A 27500-nucleotide genomic window follows, 5' to 3' on the forward strand; every position below is an offset into this window, starting at 1 on the left:
AATGATGATATTTCAATCAGATGCCAGAGGTTATAGTTGAATGTACTGTACCATAATATATAATTTATCAGAAACCTTGAATGTCATTTAGCAAACAAATGTAAAACATGCTGATAATTTCATTAATAAATGTCAAAGTATATATTGTATTTGTTGTGATCAAGGGTTTTACATTAATTTATTTAGAATTTAATTCCAATATTGAAATCATTCTAAATCTAACCAGATATCCTTCAGGATAGCATTATGGATTATGAACACAAGTACGTTTGTGTTTTTCAGACCGTTTTTATAATAGTTAGTATAGTAATATAATAGTTATAATAGTAAATCGAGTCAAAAATTGGAACAATGTAACATCAACATAAACATGGGAGAGATCGATTTCTCTCAAAAAATTAAGCAATAATTTGTTTCTGTCCGAGTTCACATTTGTGGAGAAAGATGACCTGTCCATCAATTCCCAGGTCTCCACAATGACAAAAACATATAAAACACAATGCAAGGCAGAACCACATAAAAAACGACAAACATGAACTGTGATCTGCAGGTAACTGCTGATAAGAGAGTTCGGCATTCATAAACAGACCAGATCAGCCTACCAGGAGTAGTCCCTGTGTAGCACGACTGTCATACTGATTATACAAGAGCAGTCCTACGATTAACAAAGACAAACACCTTTTTTATAACGATTGCCCCCACACATTACCCACCACCACTAAAAACAGTACTTAGTTGTGTAGCGTCTTATCCTATCTGTGTTGCATACGGGAATGGGTTAACCTAGTGATTGTTAGTGCTTGGCACTTGGTTCTTTAAACATCCTTACTGTACCCACAGAGATACATCATTGTTTCTCTTTCTTCTGACTAATGTTCTTATTGTGAGTCCCTCTGGGTAAAAGCATCTGGTAAACACCCTAAATCTAAACGTTAATGTACATCATGTTTAAATTTTAATGTCCATCATGTTTAAACGTTAATGTCCATCATGTTTAAACGTTAATGTCCATAATGTTTACACGTTAATGTCCATCATGTTTACACGTTAATGTCCATCATGTTTACACGTTAATGTCCATAATGTTTGCACGTTAATGTCCATCATGTTTACACGTTAATGTCCATCATGTTTACACGTTAATGTCCATAATGTTTACACGTTAATGTCCATAATGTTTACACGTTAATGTCCATCATGTTTACACGTTAATGTCCATAATGTTTACACGTTAATGTCCATAATGTTTACACGTTAATGTCCATCATGTTTCCTGATCGATGACACTCACCCCCCCCACCTTGTTGGTGGTGAAAGCCTCCATTGTGGCCCTCACTACAATGCGGGCATTATGTCTCCGTGGGGGCTCTCTATCAGCGGCCAGCGGGGGTCCACATCAGAGGCCCCGGGGCCCATTGTATGCTAAGCAGCAGCTGGGGAGGGGGGGGCATGTGACTTCCATGCGGAGACAGAACATTCTGTTAGCCAAACAAGGAAGCTAATCATAGCCCGCGGCGCGGCGGCAGCGGCGGCTGAACCCGGAGGGGTCGGGCGGGCCCCTGGGGGCTCCGTCACCCGGGGGGGGGGGTCAGGAGGGAGGTGGGCGGTATGGCTCGGTGGTGCTGAGAAGAGGAGGGTCTCTGATTTAAGATAGTGAGGCTAAGGTGGGAGGCGAGCAGGACAACGATGTACTGTGAACACATGAATTCACCCATTCATCTGATCATCTGACCCTCATTGCCCGCTCATAGGGTGGATAGAATGTGATATAGGATGAGGTCTCACAGGTCTCCATCTATCACTGAGACCTTCGGGCTTCCCTGAGGTAGGTGGAACTCTGTCCGTATTCTCTCCGAAACAAAGGACTGCATTAAAAGGTTTGCATTCACACCTTTAGCTTCGGTTAGACTCAAGACACACTTGTGCAGAGTTCAGAGTTCCCCTGGACTCTGCACAGCCGCCCCTCTCACCCCAAATGTAAATGTTAAGAATAAAGACCTGGAGCCAGTAGCCCTCTGAGGGAACGTCATCATTTAAGTGTCTCAGAGGCGTTGGTGAGGCTCAAAGCCAGCGTGATCATAGTTAAGTTAAGTGTCTTGGGAACCACCTTATTTAAGTTAAGTGTCTTGGGAACCACCTTAGTTAAGTTAAGTGTCTTGGGCACCTCCATAGTTAAGTTAAGTGTCTTGGGCACCTCCATAGTTAAGTTAAGTGCCTTGGGTACCATCTTATAAGTTAAGTGTCTTGGGCACCTCCATAGTTAAGTTAAGTGTCTTGGGAACCACCTTATTTAAGTTAAGTGCCTTGGGCACCACCTGAGTTAAGTTAAGTGTCTCAGAGGTGTTCGTGAGGCTCAAAGCCGGTGTTGTCTTATTTAAGTTAAGTGTCTTGGGAACCAACCTAAGTTAAGTTAAGTGCCTTGGGAACCACCGTAGTTAAGTTAAGTGTCTTGGGAACCACCTTATTTAAGTTAAGTGTCTTGGGAACCACCTTAGTCAAGGTAAGTGCCTTGGGAACCACCTTAGTTAAGTTAAGTGTCTTTGGAACCCCCTTAGTTAAGTTAAGTGTCTCAGAGGCGTGTGTGAGGCTCAAAGCCGGCGTTGTCTTTCCCCGTGGCGGCGCTGAACCCCCTCAGACGGAGGGTGTCTAGCCCCGCCTCCAACAGGGCGCCGCCTCGAGGCCCCGCCCTCCGGGCCCCCGTGGGGCCCGCGGGGGCCGGGGGGGGCCGGTAGCAGAGGAACATGATGCCGCTGATCAGCATCAGCACCGCGGCCGCCGTCGCCACGACGACCCCCACCCCGGGGCTCTGCCGGACGGGCTCGGTCGGCAGGTGGAACTCGGGGGGGAAGGCGATGGTTTGGTTCCCCAGCATGGAGTGCAGGTTCCAGGCCAGGGGCCCCAGGGACAGCAGGGCCGACAGCGCGCAGAGCCACCCTGCCCAGAGGAAGGCCCGGGCCCCGCCCCAGCCCCGCCCGACGTAGACCCCCCTCAGGGCGGCCACGGCGGCGGCGTTGCCCCCCAGCCCGACCGCCAGGCCCAGCGGGACCACCACCTGCACCGCCGTGATCTCATCGGGCAGGAAGCCCTCGGCCACGCCCATCCCGCGGCAGAACATGACCCTCAGCCCGGGGCTGACGAGCACATGGCTGTGGAAGCAGGTCCGCCACACGCCCACCGCGGCCACGCCCGACGTGACGACGCTGCGGTCCTCCACGTGCCACGCCCTCCACTCCACCACGCCCAGAGAGGCCACGCCCAGCGTCCAGCTCACCAGGCTGAGGCACAACGCCGCCAGCTGGGCGTGGACCGGGGGCTGCATCAGGACAGGGGCGCTGGGCGGCCTGCGGTCATGGTCTACAGGGGGTCTGCTGCGTATGAAGCCTCCGTCTCCTCCCCCTTCTTCTCCGTCTCCACCTCGTCTCTCCTCCACAGCTGCTCGCTTGATAAAAGACCAGAAAAACCAGCTTACCTTTGACTTGGATAACACTTAGTAACACTCAGTAAAACCTACCAGTAAAATCACTTCAAAACGTTCAAGTTAAGTCATTTCAACGCATTAGTCAAATATTTTCAAAACGTTCCAGTTAAATAATTTGAAAACGTCATTTCAAAACTTTAGTTTAATCATTTCAAAACGTTACAGTTGAATCACTTCAAAACGTTAGTTAAATCATTTCAAAACGTTACAGTCAAATCATTTCAAAACATTATTTAAATTATTTAAAAACGTTACATTTTTTAAAAACGTTAGTTAAATAATCTCAAAACGTTACAGTCAAATCATTTCCAAACGTTAAAGTAAAATAATACCAAAACGAACAGTAACTGCTCCTACCTTGATGGTCTGTCCAGAGTTGATAACTGGTGTAGAGCTGGATATGTCTGGTCCGATGTGGTGATGATGGTCTTACGCGTCTGATATTAACGAGCCCAGTAGAAACAGAAGTCTGGGTTCACTTCCTCCTGTACGGTAAATATATACTGGGCTCATCCTAGTCTTGTAAATCATTCACCAGTTGACCTACTGGGACTGGAGAGGGACGGGCAACAATAAAAACACCAGGTAGATAACATAAAACACTGTGACGCCGTCTACGACTCTGAGAGGTCATCCACCTTACGTTTAACACACTGAGGCTGAACGGATGAGGATTGTGAATTATTTATCAGAAAATAAGTTTCACATTAAAGTATCAAGGTGTGTGTGTGTGTGTGTGTGCGCACGTGTGAAACCACCGACAAACATGTGATTTTTACAATGCACTGTTTCCTGCTCTTCCACGCCCTCTTAAGTTCACCAGGTCAGAGTCATGATTCTGAGGAACACTTCCCTATATTTTTATGTATCTAGGTATTCAGAGGACTCAGGTGCTCTTTATGCTACTTCTCTATCTACAGGTTGGCCTTGGAAAATATCGTTGTTCTATTTCGACGTCGAAGACGAGGACCTTAGCGAGGTGGACGACGTCGCCTCCATTGACGACGTCTTTGCGGACTCCGTGTCCGGGTTCTCCCGCTCCAGGGCTTCCACCTCCACGGTCGTCCCCAGGGAGAAGCCACGCCGGACGGCCGAATTATTCGGGGAGATCATGGGCGAGGCGGCGGCCATCAAGGGCATCCCTATGCCAGCCCCGCCTCTCGCCCCCATGTCGGATGACATGCAGGTTTTCCTCCCGGCGTGCTACCCAGTGTCCCCTGTTCCCAACCGTTCAGCATTTCTACACTGCTGCGGGTGGAGACCCTTCTACCCTGAAGGCCCGTTGAAGGCCATCACTGACTTCACTAACGTGGAGGGGTGGGCTGATACTCAGGCGAGGGAGATCCCTCGCATGGAGCCTCCCCTGGCAGCGCTTCTCTGTCCGGGCGCCGGATGGCGTCCTGACGAGAAGCCGCTGCCCCCCAGCCGCCTTCAGAAGCAGATTGTCGGCCTGACGGACAGTGTTCATCCGTGCCTCACAATCTGCGGCGGCGGTCAACAACCCGGCCCGGAGGAAGCCGCAAGGTGGCTGGCAGGCTTCCCGGTTCCCGGGTCTGCACGCTTTGGTGACAGCTAGCGGGCTACGCGGCGAGCCTAGCGCGGCGGCTGGACAACTCGTTGCTCGTCCAACGGGCACGAGTGCAGCGCTTTTTGTTATCGGTTTTCAATGTTGAAAGGATAATACTTATCCTTTCAACATACTTTTTTTTATTATTCTTATTAATATTATATACTAGTACACTCCCCCCGCGCCATTGCTTAGTGAATCGATGGTATCTGTAGACGCCGCGAGTCAAACGGACAACATCGATTACATCACCGTTCCTCACATACATCGATTAAGAGTCGAACGAGGTGGATTCTGATCGATTGTCTCTCCAGGAGGTCCTGGTCCTACGTGGTCCACTGAGGACCACCACGTGGTCCACTGAGGACCACCATCTGGTCTAAGTATCATACTGGGAACACTGGTGTGACTGGTTTTATTATTAAAAATGAAAACAAAAAGTCTGCATCAACAATAGGAGGATATAATTACGGAATAATTTATAGATATAAATAAATAAATATATATATATATATATAGTTATCGTTCTCAATGTAGAAAGAATAATACTTTAACAGCAGGAAAACTTCTAGGTAATCAATAATACTATTGGAATAATAATAATCTCCTAAAGTCGTTCTTCGTCAGCAAAACAAAAACAATCTGTAGGCTACAATAAATTACCACCCACACACACACACACACACACACACACACACACACACACACACACACACACACACACACACACACACACACACACACACACACACACACACACACACACACACACACCGGGGCCCCAGGCGTGGGGCCCCTCTGTCCATGAGGCAGGCCAGCTGCTGGGTCCCGGTCCCGGTCCTGGTCCTAGACCCAGCGGGGCCCCGGGTCTAGGGCCCCCAGGAGGGGCCTCTGGTCGGGGGGCAGGCTGTCCATGAGGCAGGCCAGCTGCTCTGCGCCCAGCTTCAGCCGGTCGTCCAGCAGGCGCCGCTCGGTGGCGAGGGCCCCCTTCATGCGGACGTGGTGCCGGTAGTCCTCGAGGGCCCCGGGGTCCAGCCGGGCCTCCATCACCCGGCTCACCACGCACTCCCGCCGGTCCAGGTTGGCCTTCAGCTCCAGGGCGTCGGCGTGCTGACGGAGGAGCAGCAGGCGCTTCTCCTCCAGGGTCCTCTGAGAGACAGACAGGCAGAGAGAGAGACAGGTAGTCAGAGAGAGACAGACAGGTAGTCAGACAGGTAGTCAGAGAGAGAGACAGACAGGTAGTTAGAGAGAGAGAGACAGTCAGACAGAGAGACAGGTAGTCAGACAGACAGACAGGTAGTTAGAGAGAGAGACAGTCAGATAGACAGACAGGTAGTTAGAGAGAGAGACAGACAGGTAGTTAGAGAGAGAGAGACAGTCAGACAGAGTGACAGGTAGTCAGAGAGAGAGACAGACAGGTAGTTCGAGAGAGAGACAGACAGCTAGTTAGAGAGAGAGACAGTCAGACAGACAGGTAGTCAGACAGACAGACAGGTAGTTAGAGAGAGAGACAGTCAGATAGACAGACAGGTAGTTAGAGAGAGAGAGAGAGAGAGACAGACAGGCAGTCAGAGAGAGAGACAGTCAGACAGACAGGTAGTCAGAGAGAGAGAGACAGACAGACAGACAGACAGACAGACAGACAGACAGACAGACAGACAGACAGACAGACAGACAGACAGACAGACAGTCAGAGAGACAGAACGGTAGTCAGAGAGAGAGAGAGAGACAGACAGACAGGTAGTTAGAGAGAGACAGACAGGTAGTTAGAGAGAGAGACAGTCAGACAGGTAGTCAGAGAGAGAGACGGACAGGTAGTTAAAGAGAGAGAGACAGTCAGACAGAGAGACAGGTAGTCAGAGAGACAGACAGGTAGTCAGAGAGAGACAGACAGGTAGTTAGGGAGAGAGACAGGTAGTCGGAGAGAGAGACAGACAGGTAGTTAGAGAGAGAGACAGACAGCTAGTTAGAGAGTGAGACAGTCAGACAGGTAGTTAGAGAGAGAGAGAGACAGACAGGTAGTCAGAGAGAGAGACAGTCAGACAGGTAGTCAGAGAGAGAGACAGTCAGACAGACAGGTAGTCAGAGAGACAGACAGGTAGTCAGAGAGAGAGAGAGAGAGAGAGAGAGAGAGAGAGAGAGAGAGAGAGAGAGAGAGAGAGACGGACAGACAGGTAGTTAGAGAGAGACAGACAGGTAGTTAGAGAGAGAGACAGTCAATCAGACAGACAGTTAGTCAGAGAGAGAGACAGTCAGACAGACAGGTAGTCAGAGAGAGAGACAGTCAGACAGACACACAGGTAGTCAGAGAGAGAGAGAGAGAGACAGACAGGTAGTCAGAGAGCGAGAGACAGTCAGACAGACAGGTAGTTAGAGAGAGACAGACAGGTAGTTAGAGAGAGAGACAGACAGGTAGACAGGTAGTTAGAGAGAGACAGACAGGTAGTTAGAGAGAGAGAGACAGTCAGACAGACAGGTAGTCAGAGAGAGAGACAGTCAGACAGATAGATAGGTAGTCAGAGAGAGAGAGACACCGCGTCCGCGTGCTGACGGAGGAGGAGGGTCCTCTAGGAGGAGACAGACAGACAGACAGACAGACAGACAGACGGGTCCTCACCCTCTCCCCCGTGTCGGGGGCTCCCTCCCCGGCGGCCCCCAGGGCGATCTCGGTGCGGGCCAGCCGGCCGGCCAGCGACAGCAGCAGGCTGACCACCTTGTCCAGGTCGCCCACGAACATGCGGAACTTGTCGAGCTGGTGGGGGGGGCAGAGCCGCTGGACCCCCGCCTCCACCTCCCGACCCAGGGCCTCGTTCTGCTGCAGCTCCTCCTGGAGGCCCAGACGCGCCTCCCGCAGCACCGACAGCTTCTGGGCCAGGCTGAGGATCAGCGCCCTCTAGAGGAGAGGAGGAGGAACAACAAGACGCTACGTCAGTGACCAGTGCCCTCTGGGGGAGGGTAGGAGGAACAACAAGACGCTACGTAAGTGACCAGCGCCCTCTAGAGGAGAGGAGGAGGAGGAACAACAAGACGCTACGTCAGTGACCAGCGCCCTCTGGGGGAGAGGAGGAGGAACAACAAGACGCTACGTCAGTGACCAGCGCCCTCTGGGGGAGAGGAGGAGGAACAACAAGACGCTACGTCAGTGACCAGCGCTCTCTAGAGGAAAGGAGGAGGAACAACAAGACGCTACGTCAGTGACCAGCGCCCTCTAGAGGAGAGGAGGAGGAACAACAAGATGCTACGTCAGTGACCAGCGCCCTCTGGGGGAGAGGAGGAGGAACAACAAGACGCTACGTCAGTGACCAGCGCCCTCTACAGGAGGAGAGGAGAAGGTAAGGGGAGAGGGGGTCAGGGTGGAGGAGAGGAGGAGAGGAGGAGAGGAGGAGAGGAGGAGAGGAGGAGAGGAGGAGAGGAGGAGAGGAGGTGGTAAGGGGACCCAGCAGAGGGGGGTGCTGCCTTCCTCCTCGTCCCAGGCTTCAGATCACTGACACTGGGTGCAGAACTAACCTCTGTCCCTGTCGCCGTAGAACCTGTTTTATTAGGGGTCCCCTATTGTTTCTGTAACGTTTATACCTTTGATTTTCAGGTATGGTAACCAATAACCTCCACTACCCATAAACCCAAATGTGTGGTACTGCACCCAAAGGTGGCGCTATTGTAAAAAATCATGAATTAGGCTTATTTCTCCTCACCAGATTGACCTGGCCTCAAAATTCTTTCTGAATATTAATCTCTAGAATCAGATGCATTTATAAAAGTTATTCCACTTATAAACCTCGGGGCATAAGACCCAAACCATCTTGGGTCTTATGCCCTAAAAATATTTACTTTTCCCACAATTTCATATTAAAGCTAAATCTGCAAAAAAGATTCACAGGCTACAAAAATTATCTAAAATTCACCAAAATCGCCACATGAAATCTTTAGACCAAGCTTCACAAAAATCATCGAACAGAAATTGTTTTATTTAATTCCATTTGAGAAATATTGGACAATAAAGTTGGAGCAGTTAGCCCATTTTTCTTATATGACCATTTTGTTATTGTGTAAACAAATATGACTATTATTAGGTGGATACCAATACCCCCCACAAATACCCCCCCAAAGGTGGCGCTATTTAAAAAAATTATGAACTAGCCTTATTTCTCCTTACTAGATTGACCTGGACTCAAAATTCTTTCATCATATTAATCTCTTAAATCAGATGCATCTTTTTCAACCTGGTCTTCTGCTCTAAAAGTGTTTACTTTTCCCACAATTTCATATAAAAAGCCAAACGTCCACACTCTCATCCTATTGTGCCTATATGACCATTTTGTTATTGCATAACTACCATACGGCTATTATTAGGTGGATACCATTAACAGTGCAAATTCTCAGATCTGTACTCTTTTAAGAAAGCCCTTAATTCTTGATGTTGTGTGCTTATCAATCAACATTTTTACCATGTGAATGAGGCTTAATGCAGTTCGTGAATGTCAGTGGCTAAACGGGATAATGATGTGTACTGGTGATCCATAGGTTGAGAGTTTGAAGCCTGATTAGAGCATTATGAACAAGCTGAACATGACATTCTGTCATTACCACTCATTTAAGAAACATAGCATTGAACAGCACCTGAAATTCATCAGTTAATCAACATTCCGGCTCATTAGTTTCCAAGAATCTGACTGCCAAGACACAGTATGGCACTAAGGGGAACTTCTTCATTAACAATTTTTCCTTCATAATTAACTTCTTCCGTTAGTGTTCTTGTCTACAAATGTTTAATTTCCCCAGACAGAATTTCAAAATAAATTCAGGTATATGCTTTGAGGAAAGCCCTTAATTCACTTGAGAAATGTCTGCTTTGAGTTTTCTGGATGTTGTGTGCTTATCAATAGACATTTTGACCATGTGTATGACCCGGGGATTCCACCGGACCCGATACGGCAGCGTTACGGCTGCGGCACGGAACGGCTGCGACTTTGCCCTGCTTGCATTTCCACCGGGCGCGTTACGGCAGCGCAACGTGCGTTGCGAGCCAGCCGTATTCACGCGAGATCACGAGATCACGAGATCACGCGATAATCCTAAACCTAATGTACTCAACTTCCACTCCCAAAACTACTACAACTAAATGCCACGCTTTGTCCTTCCGGCCATTGCCCTTATAAAAAGGATGATTTGGTACATAAATGACGTTGTGATAGGCTACATGGGTATTGTGTTTTATTTAGAAAATTGACCGGATGCTCTATGGCTTTTACTTTTTCACTTCCTGCCCTGCTCGATCTGCTCTGTTGAAATTGACGCGGTTCAGCAACGGCTTGCGGCAAAAATAGAAATGCTACGGAATGATAGCGCTGCGGCACGGCGAGCCGCTCCTGGGACGCTGCTGAGACGTTCCGCAGCCGCGCCCGGTGGAAATGGTCTCATTGATTAGAGTGGAACCTATCTGCTGCGGTGACCGCGGCCAAGACATGCCGCAGCCGTAACGTTGCCGTAACGCGTCCGGTGGAATCAGGCCTTGAGGCTGCAGTTCAGGTTTATCAGTGGAACATCTTTCCTTAAATATGACAATTATGACAGTTATGTTTATATTTCTTCCATTAGATTGTTCTTGACTTTTAATATATATATATATATATATTAGTGGTGGGCCGTTATCGGCGTTAACGGCTGCGTTAACGCGAAACTTTTTTCGCGAGATAAAAAAAATATCGCTGTTAATCTATTTTCAAACACTTCCTTGTTCGGACCCATCACGTGACTGGACTAACCAATCAGGAGCTAGAATTTAGACTGAGGTAAACGTGAGGGTATCAGAGAGGTAGATTCAACAGAATATCCTGACTGTGTTAAATATGTAAACATGTAAATATGTAATAATTGTGTAACATAAATATGTAAATGATTAACTGACTAACGAAAAATTTTAAGTACATTTCTAGCAAATTAACTCCAATATAAATTATATTAATTTATTCTACAACTTTCAAATATTTAACTTCTAAACCTTACATTATTATGGATTATTACACGGCTCTTCTCAATGCTGTAGACTGCTCCATTCACTTGCATGGGCCTTCCCAACGATCAGCTGTCAATTATTTTTGTTTATGCTCCGTTCACTTGCATGGGCACTTCCCAACTTCCGGCGGTGAATTATATTTGATAAATCACCATTGCCCAGTATAATTGACCACTGTCAAGGTAAACAAACAGATTTTTGGCCGTTTGCCATTTTAATCTAGATTAATCTAGATAAATTTTGAAATTAATCTAGATTAAAAATAATAATCTATGCCCACCACTGATATATATATATATAGATCATTGGTTCTCAAAGTGCGGCCCGCGGGCCAATGGCGGCCCGCGGAATCATTCCTGGCGGCCCGCAATGACATACATAATTATGTAAGTTATAAAAAAAAAAATATATATATATATATTCTTTTTTTTATCAATATTAATTTAAACCAATATAAATAAATATAAAGAGAAAATTCGACTCTCTCTAGCTTTCAATTAAATCCTTTTACATTTTTTAGTTTTAATCCGGCTGTACATTACTTTGAAAGGGTGAACCTCAGTTTCATGATTTAGACCTCACTTGACCTCACTCCCAGAGGTCCACGGTGCGGGTGCAATGTTTTTTTTCACCACTGGGATGCTGACGGCGCTTCCCGCCAAAAAAAAAATTCCTTTGGCGGCCCTCAGTCAAATTTTGGGTTCCTAAATTGGCCCTCAGTTGTCAAAACTTTGAGAACCCCTGATATAGATATATCAGTGGCGGCTGGTGTTTTTTAAAGTGAGGGAGGAAGGACTGCGCGCTTGGTTGCCCATTCACTCCATTCACTTGCATGGGTCTTCCCAACGATCAGCTGTCAATTATTTTTGTTTATGCTCCGTTCACTTGCATGGGCACTTCCCAACTTCCGGCGGTGAATTATATTTGATAAATCACCATTGCCCAGTATAATTGACCACTGTCAAGGTAAACAAACAGATTTTTGGCCGTTTGCCATTTTAATCTAGATTAATCAGATTAATTTTGAAATTAATCTAGATTAAAAATAATAATCTATGCCCACCACTGATATATATATATATATAGATATATCAGTGGCGGCTGGTGTTTTTTAAAGTGAGGGAGGAAGGACTGCGCGCTTGGTTGCCATTGGCCTGCTTGCACTGTTGGTGTATGGTGGCATAAGAATGTGAGACTCAAGTTGTTTCAGGGTGTTTTGGTGAACTACAAAATAGCAGGGAGGGAGTTATGTGAATAAAATTTATACAAAGCCACCAGTGGCATCACTGTAATTTGAGAAGGAAAGGATGCAAAGCATATTAGTCAAATCAGGCCTACTATTGATTTGTAAAGCTAAATAAAAAAATCTGGGCCTATCATTGGGCCTATTTTTGCCCTCACTGACAGAAGTTATTTAGCTATGTTTATTTTCAGTTACAATTGTTTTAAGAAAAGACTTAAAATGCATCATGCTCTGAATCATTCACTAACACCCTTTCCACAATATCAAAAAGAGCAGTCAGAGTAACAAACTAGTAAAAGAACAACAAGAACATTATTTCAAAACTATTTACATGGGCTGTAAACCTAACTATTCAGATTGAGGGACTTCATTTAAAGATCAGGTCAATCCTCCTTGCTGTTTGCGTTGCGAAGCCATCAGTGACCTGGTCATACCAAACTGGATCTTTTTTAAGTGATTTCAGCATTTTCTTTTCAATCTAAATAATGGCCAGATTTGTTAACCTCTCCTGCCCCATCGCATTCCGTGTGTACGTTTTAATTCGTTTCAGGCAGGAAAAACTTCGCTCAGCTCCTGCAGAGGTGGCACCAATTGTAGCAATCAGAGAAATAAGTTTGTACAGCTGTGGCATCGCTCCATCAAGGCCGCTGGATTTCATGAAGGCGAGCGCATCACAAAGTTTTCGTGTGGAATTTATCTCTGTGTTTCTAAAAAAATGGTGAAGTTCAATTTTAAATTTGTCTGCATCAAAGAAGTGGCCATATGTCTCCATCAAATTAGCCAGTGCCTGCGTGGGAAATGAGACTTTGAAAGATTCAAATTTAGCCTCATCCAAAAGCTCGGAGAAGCCCAAACGATCGAGGTGTTGGAAGCGCTGGGTGATTTGGGTGAGCATGCTGTCGTGGGTTGGCATCATAAAGCGCTCTGTATGCCTGACGGGGATTTAGCAGTCTTCTTTTTGCCCTGTGAGATACATCAGGGTCTTCTGTTTGAGTGGCAGCCCTGGTGTAAATCTTGTCGAAGACACTCTCCTTTCAGTTCGTCAATTATTTGTAGGAGGTTTTCAATGCGCCGTTTGCAGAAAGCGATATCCATTGACTTGTGCTGTAAGATGTAAAAGACCACGTCAGTGTGTGCAAACAACTGCTCAAATGTACTAGCCAACTTTTTCGCCACCTTTAACTTAACACTAACCCCTTCTCCTCCCACAACACAGGGCCGGGAACCAGCTTGACCTAATATTCACCAGGTCCTGCGGTACCTCTGCTTTCTCCGTTACCCCGCTCCCTGTGTCTGACCATCACTTTGTTGATTTTTCTCTCCCCTTGAAATCCTCTCCCTCCCTCCTCTCTAGGTGTTGGAAGCGCTGGGTGATTTGGGTGAGCATGCTGTCGTGGATGGCATCATAAAGCGCTCTGTATGCCTGACGGGGATTTAGCAGCCTTCTTTTTGCCCTGTGAGATACATCAGGGTCTTCTGTTTGAGTGGCAGCCCTGGTGTAAATCTTGTCGAAGACACTCTCTACTTTCAGTTCGTCAATTATTTGTAGGAGGTTTTCAATGCGCCGTTTGCAGAAAGCGATATCCATTGACTTGTGCTGTAAGATGTAAAAGACCACGTCAGTGTGTGCAAACAACTGCTCAAATGTACTAACCAACTTTTTCGCCACCTTTAACTTAACACTAACCCCTTCTCCTCCCACACACAGGGCCGGGAACCAGCTTGACCTAATATTCACCAGGTCCTGCGGTACCTCTGCTTTCTCCGTTACCCCGCTCCCTGTGTCTGACCATCACTTTGTTGATTTTTCTCTCCCCTTGAAATCCCCTCTCTAGTTCCCACATTGTCACCACTCGCCGTAACCTCAAATCCCTCGCTCACTCTATGTTTGCCTCTAGTGTTCTGTCGTCACTTCCTTCTATCGAACGATTCTCTCAACTATATACAGATGAATCCTCAGACACTCTGCTATCCTCCCTCTCCTCCTCCTTGGATTCCCTCTGTCCCTTCCACTCCAGACCAGCGCGATCTTCACCGCCCCCACCTTGGCTGTCCCTTCCTCTGCGGACTTGTAGAACAAAGTTGCGAGCAGCTGAGAGGAAATGGAAGAGATCAGACTGTCCTAATTATCTATCTCACTATCTTTTCCTTCTTTCAGATTTCACCTCTTGTGTATCAACAACCAAATCCTTCTACCGGAACAGAATCAACTCCTCTGCCTCAAACCCAAGGAAACTGTTTCCCCTGTTCTCGTCCTTCCTCAACCCTCCCTCACCCCCACCTCCTTCCTGTCTCACTGCTGATGACTTTGTTACCTACTTTACCCAGAAAGTGAAGGACATTAGCTCCTCTTTTATCCCTTCCTCCATTCTCCCTCCTCCCATCCCCTCCTCTGTCTTTACCCAATTTATCCCTCTCACCTCTGACAAGGTCAACAGAATAATAACATCTAACCATGCCACCACCTGCCCCCTTGACGCTATCCCCTCCTCTCTCCTCCAGGATGTCTCAAGCGACATTCTGCCATTTCTCACATCAATTATCAATTCCTCTCTCACTTCAGGCATTGTTCCAGCGTCTTTCAAGACTGCCAGAATAAAGCCTCTCCTCAAAAAAACAACTCTTAATACCACCGACATCCAGAACTACAGACCGGTATCTCTTCTTTCATTCCTGTCTAAAACACTGGAACGTGCCGTTGCTAATCAACTGTCCTCCTATCTCTCATCTAACAACCTCCTTGACCCTCACCAGTCAGGCTTCAAGAAGGCTCACTCCACCGAGACGGCTCTCCTCGCGGTGACTGAGTCCCTCCGTGCTGCCAGAGCCTCGTCCCTCTCATCGGTCCTCATTCTCCTCGACCTGTCCGCAGCATTTGACACGGTGAACCACCAGATCCTTCTTGCCACTCTTGCCGAACTTGGCATCGCTGAATATGCTCTTTCCTGTTTCACATCCTACCTGACGAACCGCACCTATCAAGTGACATGGAATGGCTCCTTGTCCAAACCTTGCACGCTTGAAACTGGTGTCCCTCAAGGCTCTGTACTGGGGCCTCTTCTGTTCTCCCTCTATACCAGGTCTCTGGGCTCGGTAATTGCATCACACGGCTTTTCCTATCACTGCTATGCTGACGACACTCAGCTATTTCTCTCTTTCCCCTCATCTGAGAAAACCCTGATTGCAACACGCATATCGGAATGTCTGGCGGACGTCAGCACCTGGACAACTGCCCATCACCTGAGGCTTAACCTCAACAAAACCGAGCTCCTCCTAATCCCAGGGAAAGACTGCCCACACATGGACTTACTGGTCACCGTCGAGAACATCACTGTATCTCCCTCTCCAACTGCCAGAAACCTCGGGGTGGTACTGGACAATCAATTATCCTGCACTGCAAACATCACTGCGGTCGCCCGATCCTGCAGATTTGCACTTTACAACATCCGCAGAATCCGGCCCTTCCTCACAAGGGAAGCAGCTCAGCTTCTTGTCCAATCACTGGTCATCTCCCGCCTCGACTACTGCAACTCGCTCCTGGCTGGACTTCCTGCCTCTGCAATTAAACCTTTGCAGCGCATCCAGAATGCGGCAGCGCGCCTCGTGTTCAACCTACCGAAGTTCTCCCATGTGACCCACCTCTTCCGGGACCTCCACTGGCTCCCTGTAGTAGCTCGCATCAAATTTAAGACGATGGTACTGGCATACAAGGCAGTCGATGGAACTGCCCCTGCCTACCTCCAAGCATTGCTAAAGCCACACACCCCAGCTCGATCCCTCCGCTCAACTACCTCAGCTGGACATCTGGAACCGCCATCTCTAAGAGCTAGCAAAGGCCGTTCAGCAAAGTCACAACTTTTCTCGGTTTTGGGACCTCAGTGGTGGAACGAGCTCCCTGCCGCTCTCAGGACCGCAGAGTCGCTCACTATCTTCCGAAAAAGACTCAAGACTCACCTGTTCAGAGTCCACCTCGACTCTGCATAGCCACCTTCCCACTTCTGACCACCATTGTACACTGTATTGTATTTTAATGTATTGTATTGTAGTACTTAACTGTGTAGCAACTGCAGTAGCTGCTATCATGGCTGTAACACGGGGAATTGATTGACCTAGCGATCGTGGTACTTGCACTTGGTTCTATGAACATCCTTTCTGTACCGACAGCGATATATTGATGCACTTCTTATGACAAATGTACTTATTGTAAGTCGCTTTGAATAAAAGCGTCTGCTAAATGCCCTAAATGTAAATGTGAAGAGAAAAAACACAAATTCAAACTCTTCCATCTTACACCTCAAACCATCAGCCAAAACGAATAGTCTCGTCGTCCATCGTTGGACGCACAGTAACATTCTCGAAGATGTCGTGTAGTTCGTCATAATTAGAAGCAACCGTATTCACTACTCGGGAGGAGAAGTTCCAGCGAGTCGGAGTGTTCCGGGGCAGCCGAGTGCACCTGAATTCCTCGAGTAAAGCTATCCTCTTGCTTGACTTGGAGAAAAAAGAAGTAAAGCCACCCAAGTGAGCAAAGAAGTACTTTGCTTGGGGAATGGCCTTAACACCCTGACTTAAAACTAGGTTTAAGCGATGTGCATAGCAGTGGACAAATGTTGCACAGGGAGCCACTTCTCTCACCTTAGCCTGCAGGCCATTCAAGTGCGAGGCCATGACCGCGGCACCATCATACGTTTCGGCGACAAGTTTATCCTTGAAATTGAAACCTGACAACTCAGCCTGCACAAATTCGAACAATGACTGAGCATCTCGACCATCGGACACATCAAAAAAGCCTAAGAAGCGTTCCTGAATGGTACCATAGTCATCAACATAGCGCAAGATGACAGACAGCTGTGAATGACAGCTTATGTCTGTGGTCTCGTCGATTTGCCAAGAAAAAAATGGTGTCCTGTTAAGTTCCTTTTTTATCTCTGTTTTAATCTAACTGTGAATGGCTGCGATTAAATCTTTTTGGATTGTTTTTGACGTGCCTGTGAAGACAGTCGAGCTTTCCATATGTTCTGCCAGAACGCGGTCATACTGAGCAATCACCTCCACAAGCTCCCTGTAATTTCCCTTGTTGTTAGAATTTTCCCCTTCGTCATGCCCCCTAAATGACAACTCTTGCATGCCCAGGTAAGCTGTTGCATCTAACAGACGTTTCACCACCTCCCTATTGCCACGCACTTTAGCATTGTGCTGTTGGATTTGCAGCCGCACACCCTCATCTACAACCTGATCTATAGGCATGGTGCCTAGCAAGGAAAGTTGGATAGCAGCACCAACGTGATCTTGACACTTGTCGTGGCATTTGGTTGCCCTATCAAGATTTTTCACATCAGTGAAACCATGAACAGCCCACGTTGGAGATTTGCTATTATTCATAAGCAAACAAGGCCAGCAATAAAGTCGATTGCTTGTAATGCTACCAGTAAGCCATGCGTACCTAGCAAACCATGTAGCACTCACAACACTGACGTTGCCATTACTTCTGGTGACCTTGATTTTGGGAAGTGGTCTACCTCTTTCTTTGGTCGCTCGCTAACTTAGCACTGAAACTGAATGAATGGAATGATTTTTGTAATAAGACGTTAACAATGTCCTCCATTTCCAATGTTTCCATTGTGCATTTAGGATCTCGCTATCGCAGATTTCACTTGCTCTGCGTCTCTTAGACTGAGCACCGCGGCAATGCAGACCGGGTTTGTTATCGACAGCGTTGCCAGATTGGCCAGATTTCCCGCCCAATGATAGTTTTTCCAGCCTAACATGGTTAAAAGTAGCCCAATTGGGTGGGAAATCTGACCAATCTGGCAACACTGCTCAACATCCAGGGATCCTGCTTATTGGTTCATAGCGCAGACAAATAGATTTTTGCGCGAATCAAACCCCTTAAGGTCCCACACACTCAGAGGAGGATTTTCCTCCTCTCTGCCATTGATACCCATGTTATCCACCAGCCGCTAGTACTTTCAGGGAAATGAATGGGAGTCAACGGAGGCTGCGGGAGGACGTTCCTCCCTGAAGTAATTGTCAATAGGCGATAGGGGGTGCTAATGTCCCTTTACCCAGGGAAACAAACATTATATATTCAAAGGCAATAAAGTAGTCATATTTAAGGGCATTAATTCATTACAATAGTCTGGGCAATCTACATTTTTTATTCTCAACAATGTTAGGGAGGATCTTCCTCCCTCTCCTCAATGGAGGAGCCTCCACTGATATATATATATAATGTATATAATATATAAAAAGTGAAATGTGATATATAACATTATATATTACAATTATATGTTATATTTATACATCTTCCATTAGTTTGTTCCTGACTTTTAATTTTGCTCGGACCCCGTTAATCACCGCTTGCGGTTATATTTACTTTTATAACTTTTAGTTCACTTTTTAATCTTTATTTTATACACACCGTTTTGTTTTGCCTTACCTTTGCACTATTCAGAATTATTTTGCACCATTTAGAATTTATTGATTGTAAATTTTCTCTTATTGCACCGTGGGACGGAAACCGACGCTATTTGCGTTCCTCTGTTTGTCTGGAACATAATCTGGAACAAACAACAAGGCTGACTTTGACTCTTTGACTATTGATTATTTTGTGATAAAAGGGACAGTCTTGAACCATGCTGTTGATGATATGATGTTATGATGTTATAATGTTATGATGTTATAATGTTATAATGTTATGATGTTATGTTATAATGTTATGATGTTATAATGTTATAATAATGTTATAATGTTATGATCTTATAATGTTATGATGTTATGATGTAATGTTATGATGTTATGATGTTATAATGTTATGATGTTATAATGTTATGATGTTATGATGTAATGATGTTATAATGTTATGATGTAATGTTATGATGTTATAATGTTATGATGTAATGATGTTATAATGTTATGATGTGATGTGATGATGTTATGATGTTGTATTGTTATGATGTTATAATGTTATGATGTTATGATGTAATGATGTTATAATGTTATGTTATGATGTTATGATGTAATGTTATGATGTTATGATGTTATAATGTTATGATGTTATAATGTTATGATGTAATGTTATGATGTTATGATGTGATGTTATGATGTGATGTTATGATGTTATGATGTTATGATATTATGATGTTATGATGTTACAATGTTATGATGTTATGATGTAATGTTATAACGTTATGATGTTATAATGTTATAATGTTATGATGTTATGATGTTATAATGTTATAATGTTATGATGTTATGATGTAATGTTATAATGTTATGATGTTATGATGTTATGATGTTATAATGTTATAATGTTAGGATGTTATGATGCTATGATGTTATGATGTTATGATGCTGTCCCACTCACCTTCTTGAGGACAAGGTCCTGCTGGTCCGGCTCCTCCCCCTGCTCCTCCGGCTCCTCCTCCAGGAGGAGGTCCTTCATCCTGATGAGGAGTTCTGCCTTGGGGGCCGAGGTGCTGTAGTAGGAGGAGCTGGGGACCAGGGGCCCGGGGGGGTCCTCGGCGGCCGGCCGGGGCCCCGCGGGGCCCCTGCGGCGCTGGTCCCTGGGGGGCCCCTCCTGGGGGAACAACCCCTCCATCAGGTCCATGGTGGTCCGCATCCCGCGCCGGTCCAGGACCTCAGCCAGGGCCCGGTCCCGAACCCCGATGGCCTGGCACAGCAGCTCCCGCTGGGCCTCCTCCTCCTCCCCTCCCCCTCCTCCATCACCTCCTCCACCTCCTTCACCGCCTCCTCCATCACCTCCATCACCTCCTTCACCACCTCCTCCTCCTTCACCTTCACCTCCTTCTCCTCCTCCTCCTCCTCCTTCACCATCACCACCACCTCCTTCACCATCACCTCCTCCATCACCACCACCTCCTCCTCCTTCACCTCCTCTAGGGCAGACCACCAGAGCCCCCGTCTGGGTGGGGGTGGGCTGGACCAAGGTTGGAGGTGAAGGAGGAGGAGGAGGGCGGGTGTATACGCTGAAGAGGGAGGAGGAGGATGCGGGGGAGGGGAGGGGTGGAGGGCCCAGGCTGGGTGGGGTCGGGGGACCAGGGAGGGGGTTGGAGGAGGAGGTGGTGGAGGTCTGCTGCTGGGGGGGGGGCAGGTAGGCCCGGCCCTCCCGCTCCGAGCACTCTGATTGGACGATCCTCACGGGGGCCGTCCTGGTGGGGGGGCTGCCCTCAAAGGGTCCCGCCTCCTCTCTAGGGGAGGGGTCAAAGGTGAAAGGTACTCAATACATCATGGAACAGCAACAAGTATCTGACACATGGGGGGCTGACAGGGCCTGTAACCGTGGCAACAGGTGATGGAGCGTCAACAGGCAGGGCACCATGACAACAGAGTAAACCCATGAAGCTGAAGCCCCTCTGAGCAGCTCACCTGGGGGGGGCCTCCTCCAGGGGGGGGCGGGGGGGCAGGGGCGACGAGGGGGCGGGGCTGGGGGCGTGGTCGAGGGGGGTGGGCGAGGCCTCTGGCTCTGAGGACTGCAGCGCTGCGGCGGCGCCCAGAGACCTGAAACCAGACACACACAAGAAGTCACACTCAGGACGACACAAAGGAAGTCACACTCAGGACGACACACACACACAGGAGTACACACTGTAACTGTAACAGTCATTAAGTAACTGTAACAGTCATTAAGGTTCCCTCGTTGCGGTCTAAAGGTTTAGCCAGACCAGCAGACTGACGCACAGCTTCTAAACGTCCACATTTAGCTAGGTTTCATTTCTAAACATTGGTCAACTCGGACAACCTCCCCGTCGAGGGCTTCGGTCCATTGTCTGATCGCAGGGTCAGAGTTCACCGGACAAGTCTGGGCCTAGGACGCACTGGTCTGGGACAGCTGGTCACGAGTCTTAAAGTCAAACCCTCAACCTTTCCTCTCCCTGGAAACCTAACTACACAACGAGGCTCACAGAGACGTTTCAAATACATCACCTAGAAACCACATTCCTCCCTCACAGTTTCCATGTCAGACTGACTGACTGGTGAACAGAGGTGTTTCCTTCAGGCCACATCGCTGACACACCACACTGGAATCCAGGCCGCACACCACAGTGAATATAAATCCTCTGCAGGATGAATCATGGGATTCATGTGACGCCGAACGTCTAAACCAAACACGAGGGAAACTGGCCGACTGTTCTCAGGTCAAACCCAAAGCCCTGCTGACCTTTCTGGTTTACGTCCGTATTCATCCTGTCGGTCCTACAATGACTCTACAGACTGAAACGGGGCGGTCTTGAACTTTAATCCATCCACTGAGGGCTCAGGTCCAGCCCAAAGGACTCAAACTATAAGGAGACTCATCAAAGATTGATGAGTCTCTAAGGGGTCTCTAAGCGGTCTCTAAGGGGTCTAGAGAGATCCGGACTCACCCGTGGGGCCAGCTGCCTTGCGGGGCGTCGTGCAGTGTGGTCCCGGCCGGGTTCCCGGCGTCTCCCCAGGGACCAGAGCCCTTCTGGGGGAACAAGAGGAGATCAGCACGCGGACAGGACAGAGGGAAGCCTCATGGACCCCGAAGCGGTAACAGCCCGACTCACCGTGGACAAGCAGAGGTCCGCCGAGGGCGACGAGCGCGACCGCTCGTGGACGCAGGCGGCGGCGGCGTGGTCGGGCTGGGGGTCCAGGATGTCCTCTGCTGACCGGTACCTCCCCTTGGCCGGGACCCCCGCCGGCCTCCTGGCGGAGGTCCAGGTGGCCTGGTACTCAGCGAAGGTCCCGAGCCTCTGGTCCCAGTCCCGCAGAGGCTGGACCGGGACCCCGGGGTCCACGTCCCGGGACGCAGAGGTCCCCCGGTCCAGTCCCGGCCCGGCCTCACCGCGGGGGTCTGCTGTGGACCCCCGCGGTCCGGTCTTGAGGAGGGGTCTGGCGAAGGCCGACCTCCTCCCGCCCCCCTCCCCCCCGCGGGACTCCTCCCCCCGGCCAACCCGGTCCATCTTGTCCGGCTCGGAGAAGGAGTGCACCCTCCGGGGGGGACGCCTCCGGCGCCCGACCCGGACCGGCAGGGGGGGGGCCCTCCCATCGGGGCCTGGCGGCCCCAGGTCCCGCCTCTGGAAGGAGGTGGCCTGCAGCACGCGGGCCTGCGCCTCCTTCAGGTGGTCCTTGTAGGAGGAGGAGCAGGCGGAGGTGGTTCCCTGCCCCTCCTGCCCCTCCTGCCCCCCCTCCTCCTCCTCCTCCTGCCCCCCCCCCTGCCCCTCACAGGTCAGGGGAGCGGCGCTGCGGCTCTTCAGCAGCTGGGCCCTCTTCGTCTGGACCTGCTGTCTCAGGGCGGTGGCATAGCGTTGCCCCCTGCGGACCGGCCTGGGGCCCCCCGTCCCGGAGCCGGGGAACCCCAGACCGGAGCCGGGGACCATCAGATTGGCCCCGGAAGGAGGGGCCCCCAGACCGGCCCCTATGCCGGGGGCCCCCAGACCGGAGCCGGGGACCCCTTTGCCGGCCCCGGAGTGAGGGGCCCCCAGACCGGCCCCGGAGCCGGGGGCCCCGAGGAACCGGGGGCCCCGGGGTTCACCTGAGGGGTTGCCGACGGAAGCTGCCAGCGGTTGCCTGGCGACCAGGCTCCCGGGCCTCCCCGTCTCCGTGGCGGGCGGGGCATTGCCGCCGGCGACGAGAGGGGCCCTCGATAGCAGGGCGCGGCCCTCCTGGGCCAGGGAGTGCAGGAAGGGGGTCCCGGTCCGGGAGATGCGGCAGTCCTCCTGAGGGACCCAGGGGTCCGGGGTTCCGGGGGTTTTTGGGGGACCGCCCTCCCCCTGACCTGAGGGGGGTCTGCGGTCCTGGGGGTCCAAGCAGGGGGTCTGGGACGGGGGCGGGGCCGAGCCGGGGTCTTTCCGGGGGTCTTCCACCGCCCCCCCCCTGGCCGGGGGGCCTCCGTACCGGACCGGGCCCCCGCTCCCCGGGACGGGGTCCAGCAAGGCCCCCAAAGCCGAGAGCGAGGCGGGGGCCCCGGGGGGCCGGCGGGCGTCGGCCGGGATGTCCTGCAGGCTGCGGTAGTAGCTCCCCACGCTCTGCGGCAACGAGGCCCGGGGGGGTCCCGGGCCCCGGGGGGGCAGGGGGGTCTCGTCGCTGTGGCCCCTGTGGTGCCGGGCCAGTAGGGCCGCGTAGGAGGGGCCCCCCTGACGCACGTCGGTGCTGGAGCTGGAGAAAAGCCGGCCTGGGGGGGGCAGGCGTCCGGGACGGGGGCCCGGGGCCGCGTCCGGGCGGAGGAGGCCCTCCTCCAGCCGGCCGCCGGGGCCCCGCCGGTGGGCGAGGGGCCCGTCGACGTAGGGGAACACCCTGGTGGCCGCGAAGCTGTCGTTGCGCTGCGGGGGGGCTAGCGGCGGGGGGGGGCCTCGGGGCCGGCTCCTCTCCGGGACCTGCCACATGGGCCCTGCGCCCCCCCGGCCCCCCGGGACGGGCCCCCGGTCCTCGGCACGGGGCCGCTCCCAGCCTCTGGTCCCCAGGGCAGGCTGCAGGTACCAGGGGGGGCGCTCCGCCGGGCCGGGGGCCCCCTCGCTGGGCGGGCCCTTGAAGAACATGTCCTCGGAACCAGGGCCCCGGCGGGGCGGGGGGAAGGCGTGGTCGGGCTCGGGGGGGCTGGAGGACCCCGAGAAGCAGCTGAAGCCGGAGTCCCTGGAGGGGGGCCACCCGGGGTCAGGGGCCCTGGAGGGGGGCCCCCCAGGCGGGGGGTCCAGGGCGTTTGGGGGCGGGGGGCCGGACTGGTAGGGGTCTCTGGGGCGGTCCGGTCTCTCCATGGAGGGGCAGCGCTGGCTTGTGGGGCCCCCGTGGCCCGGAACCTCTCTGGGCCTGTGGGGTCAGAGGGGGAGGTCAGAGGTCAGCATCCAGGGTTAATTACTGAAGAGTTAATCAGCCAGGCCTGTCAGTGATTGGTCAGTGACCGGTCGCTAAGGAGCAAATAAGGGTGGTTCACCCTACCTGGTCCCAACCAGACCCTCACCTGGTCCAACCAGACCCTCAACCAGACCCTCACCTGGTCCACCCAGACCCTCACCTGGTCCAACCAGACCCTCACCTGGTCCAACCAGACCCTCAACCAGACCCTCACCTGGTCCACCCAGACCCTCACCTGGTCTAACCAGACCCTCACCTGGTCCAACCAGACCCTCACCTGGTCCAACCAGACCCTCACCTGGTCCCAACCAGACCCTCACCTGGTCCCAACCAGACCCTCACCTGGTCTCATGCAGGGGCTGCCAGACGGGGGGGGGGGGCGCTTTGGGGTCGGGGGGGTCCTGGCTCAGCCTGGAGGTCTGCCAGGACGGGGGGCGGGAGGCGGCCTCATCCCTCCTGAGGAGAGACCGGGAGGGGGGGGGGGGGGGGTTAGACCGGGGGGGGGGACCCAACGGACCGGTCCCAGAGATAGGGACCACCTAGGGACCCTAATCCAACAGACAGGCCACTAACCCAAACCCCCAAGAGCACCAGGACCACACACCCATTCATTAAGGGTTAAGGACCACACACACATTCATTAAGGGTTAAGGACCACACACATTCATTAAGGGTTAAGGACCACACACACATTCATTAAGGGTTAAAGACCACACACATTCATTAAGGGTTAAGGACCACACACATTCATTAAGGGTTAAGGACCACACACATTCATTAAGGGTTAAGGACCACACACATTCATTAAGGGTTAAGGACCATACACACATTCATTAAGGGTTAAGGACCACACACATTCATTAAGGGTTAAGGACCACACACATTCATTAAGGGTTAAGGACCACACCCATTCATTAAGGGTTAAGGACCACACCCATTCATTAAGGGTTAAGGACCACACACATTCATTAAGGGTTAAGGACCACACACATTCATTAAGGGTTAAGGACCACACCCATTCATTAAGGGTTAAGGACCACACACATTCATTAAGGGTTAAGGACCACACCCATTCATTAAAGGTTAAGGACCACACATATTTATTAAGTGTGGCTGTGTGTTAAGTTATCTTTTAGTTAGTTGTCAGGTGTCACACTCCTTTACTAACCGATATCTTTAGCGAACACATTAACGTGATGCGTCCTGGGAGGAACACTTAATCAGACAATCTATTGTGTTTGAATCGATTGTATGTAATGAGGTCATGTGACTGAGCTGTCGTCACATGACTGGCAGTAGCAGAGAGCTGTTCTCTCGTTAGACATTAAAACTGGACCTACCCCTTGAAGCGATTCTTCCTGAGAGGCATGGAGAGAATAATAAGTATTTAAAAAAGATTCACAATGAGCGAGAGAAACAGAGACAGAGACACAGAGAGACAGATACAGAGACAGAGAGAGAGAGACGGAGACAAAGAGAGAGAGAGATAGAGACAGAGACAGAGACAGAGACAGAGAGAGAGAGAGAGAGATAGAGCGAGAGAAAGACAGACAGAGAGAGAGAAACAAGAGAGACAGACAGAGAGACAGAGACAGAAAGAGAGACAGAGACAGAGAGCGACAGAAAGACAGAGAGAGACAGAGAGACAGAGACAGAGAGATAGAGAGACAGAGACAAAGAGAGAGAGAGACAGAGAGAGAGACACACACACACACACATAGACAGAGAGAGAGAGATAAAAAGCTTAATCAGCTATGGTGGAGGAGTTAAGCTTATATTGCTAAACTAAACAAAACACTCATTAACTGACAACACAAGGGACCAACCAACACAACTCACCAGACAGTCAGAGTTATTCTCAGGTAGACACAGACCTGGATACTGGGAGGGCTGGGGAGTTGATACTGTTTAACTACAACTAGACATCAACCAATCAGAGGACTCAGGGGACGGAGCACATCGTCCCCAGCACAGAGGTCGACGGTTCAAATCCCCATCCAGACGGTCCAACTGAGCTCCACATTACAGCTGCTAGCCACAACAAGCTAAGTGCTAACGTCGGGGTTTCTACGGCAACAAGACACAAGGAAACACCACAGGGAGGAGAGGTGGCTGATGGGTAGACTAGGGGTCATGTGACCTGCAGTCCCTCATGGACCTTCTAGAGGTGTCTTATGGGTAGGGAGGGAGTCATGTGACCTGCTGAGGTGTCTTATGGGTGGGGGGGGGGGTCATGTGACCTGTGGTACCGTGGTCATGTGACCTGTACCTCATGGAGCTCCTCAGGATCTTGGTGAGGAAGCTGCGAGCGACGTGCACCTCGCTGTCTGAGGGCGCGGCGCGCGCCGGAGAGGACGCCACGTCCACCATGATCACCTCCTCCTCCTCCTCCTCCTCCCTGGGGGTGGGGGGGGGCGGGGGCGAGGGTGACGAGGATGAAGAGGTGGAGGAGGAGGGGGAGACACAACGTTTCAGGCTTCAGGGATGGTGAGACTTAATCATCAGCACGAGGTATGTACCAGGAGGTAGAAATGCGCCGGCCAAAGGTAAGGGCAAAGGGTAAGGGCCAAGGGTAAGGGCCAAAGCTAAGGGCCAAGGGTAAGGGCCAAAGCTAAGGGCCAAAGCTAAGGGCCAAAGCTAAGGGCCAAGGATAGGGGCCAAGGGTAAGGGCCGAGGGTAATGGCCAAAGGTAAGGGCCAAAGGTAAATGCCGAGGGTAAGGGCAGAGGATAAGGGCAGAGGGTAGGGGCCGAGGGTAAGGGCCGAGGGTAGGGGCCGAGGGTAAGGGCCAAAGGTAAAGGCAGAGGGTAAAGGCCGAGGGTAAGGGCCGAGGGTAAGGGTCGAGGGTAAGGGTCGAGGGTAAGGGTCGAGGGTAAGGGTCGAGGGTAAGGGTAAGGGCCCAGGGTAAGGGCTCAGGGTAAGGGCCGAGGGTAAGGGCCGAGGGTAAGGGCCGAGGGTAAGGGCCGAGGGTAGGGTCCGAGGGTAAAGGCCGAGGGTAAAGGCCGAGGGTAAGGGCTGAGGTTAGGGGCCGAGGGTAGGGGCCGAGGGTAGGGGCCGAGGGTAGGGGCCGAGGGTAAGGGCCGAGGGTAAGGGCCGAGGGTAAAGGCCGAGGGTAAAGGCCGAAGCTAAGGGCCAAAGGTGTCCACACCTTCGTATTGCAACAACTGGGATTTCCAACAACCATCTATCACCTTAATGCGGATTATGAACGAGGAAACGGTAACAACAAGCAAAACAGATTAAAAACAAACTATGAAATTATGAGCTGAACAGAACTGTCAGACCCACCCCCCATAGGAGGTCAGCCTCTCTGGTGAACGCAGGATGACCTGGGAGCAGAACATTCCTCACAGCAGGAATGTGGA

The 27500-nt window shown here is 50.6% G+C and overlaps 2 protein-coding genes across 7 annotated transcripts in view; both read right to left on the bottom strand.

Moving 5' to 3' along the window:
- The window catches only part of LOC132461200 (claudin-34-like), a 14540-nt gene extending 10304 nt beyond the window's left edge, over positions 1-4236 (bottom strand). Inside the window, exons 1-4 of one of the 3 annotated variants that reach the window (XM_060056256.1) lie at positions 3836-4234; positions 2431-3439; positions 2253-2369; positions 2108-2194 (exon numbers count right to left, since the gene is read on the bottom strand). In XM_060056256.1, coding sequence (XP_059912239.1) covers positions 2570-3319 — 750 coding nt within the window. In that variant the 5' untranslated portion in view covers positions 3320-3439; positions 3836-4234 and the 3' untranslated portion in view covers positions 2108-2194; positions 2253-2369; positions 2431-2569. Of the gene's footprint in view, positions 1-2107; positions 2370-2430; positions 3440-3835 lie in introns of all 3 variants that reach the window. The other 2 variants (XM_060056257.1, XM_060056255.1) reach the window with 2 other exon arrangements.
- A 1208-nt stretch (positions 4237-5444) lies between these two features.
- LOC132461198 (protein Shroom2-like) overlaps positions 5445-27500 on the bottom strand; it is a 32936-nt gene continuing 10880 nt past the window's right edge. For 2 of the 4 annotated variants that reach the window (XM_060056250.1, XM_060056249.1), the window contains 7 exons: positions 24479-24592; positions 21853-24091; positions 21688-21770; positions 20690-20821; positions 19668-20511; positions 7663-7938; positions 5445-6194 (listed from right to left, as the gene is read on the bottom strand). In XM_060056250.1, the coding sequence (XP_059912233.1) occupies positions 5892-6194; positions 7663-7938; positions 19668-20511; positions 20690-20821; positions 21688-21770; positions 21853-24091; positions 24479-24592 (3991 nt within the window). In that variant the 3' untranslated portion in view covers positions 5445-5891. Of the gene's footprint in view, positions 6195-7662; positions 7939-19667; positions 20512-20689; positions 20822-21687; positions 21771-21852; positions 24092-24478; positions 24593-25476; positions 25495-26405; positions 26535-27500 lie in introns of all 4 variants that reach the window. The other 2 variants (XM_060056253.1, XM_060056251.1) reach the window with 2 other exon arrangements.

Source organism: Gadus macrocephalus, chromosome 7, assembly GCF_031168955.1.
Source record: "Gadus macrocephalus chromosome 7, ASM3116895v1".
Classification (NCBI taxonomy): Eukaryota; Metazoa; Chordata; class Actinopteri; order Gadiformes; family Gadidae; genus Gadus; species Gadus macrocephalus.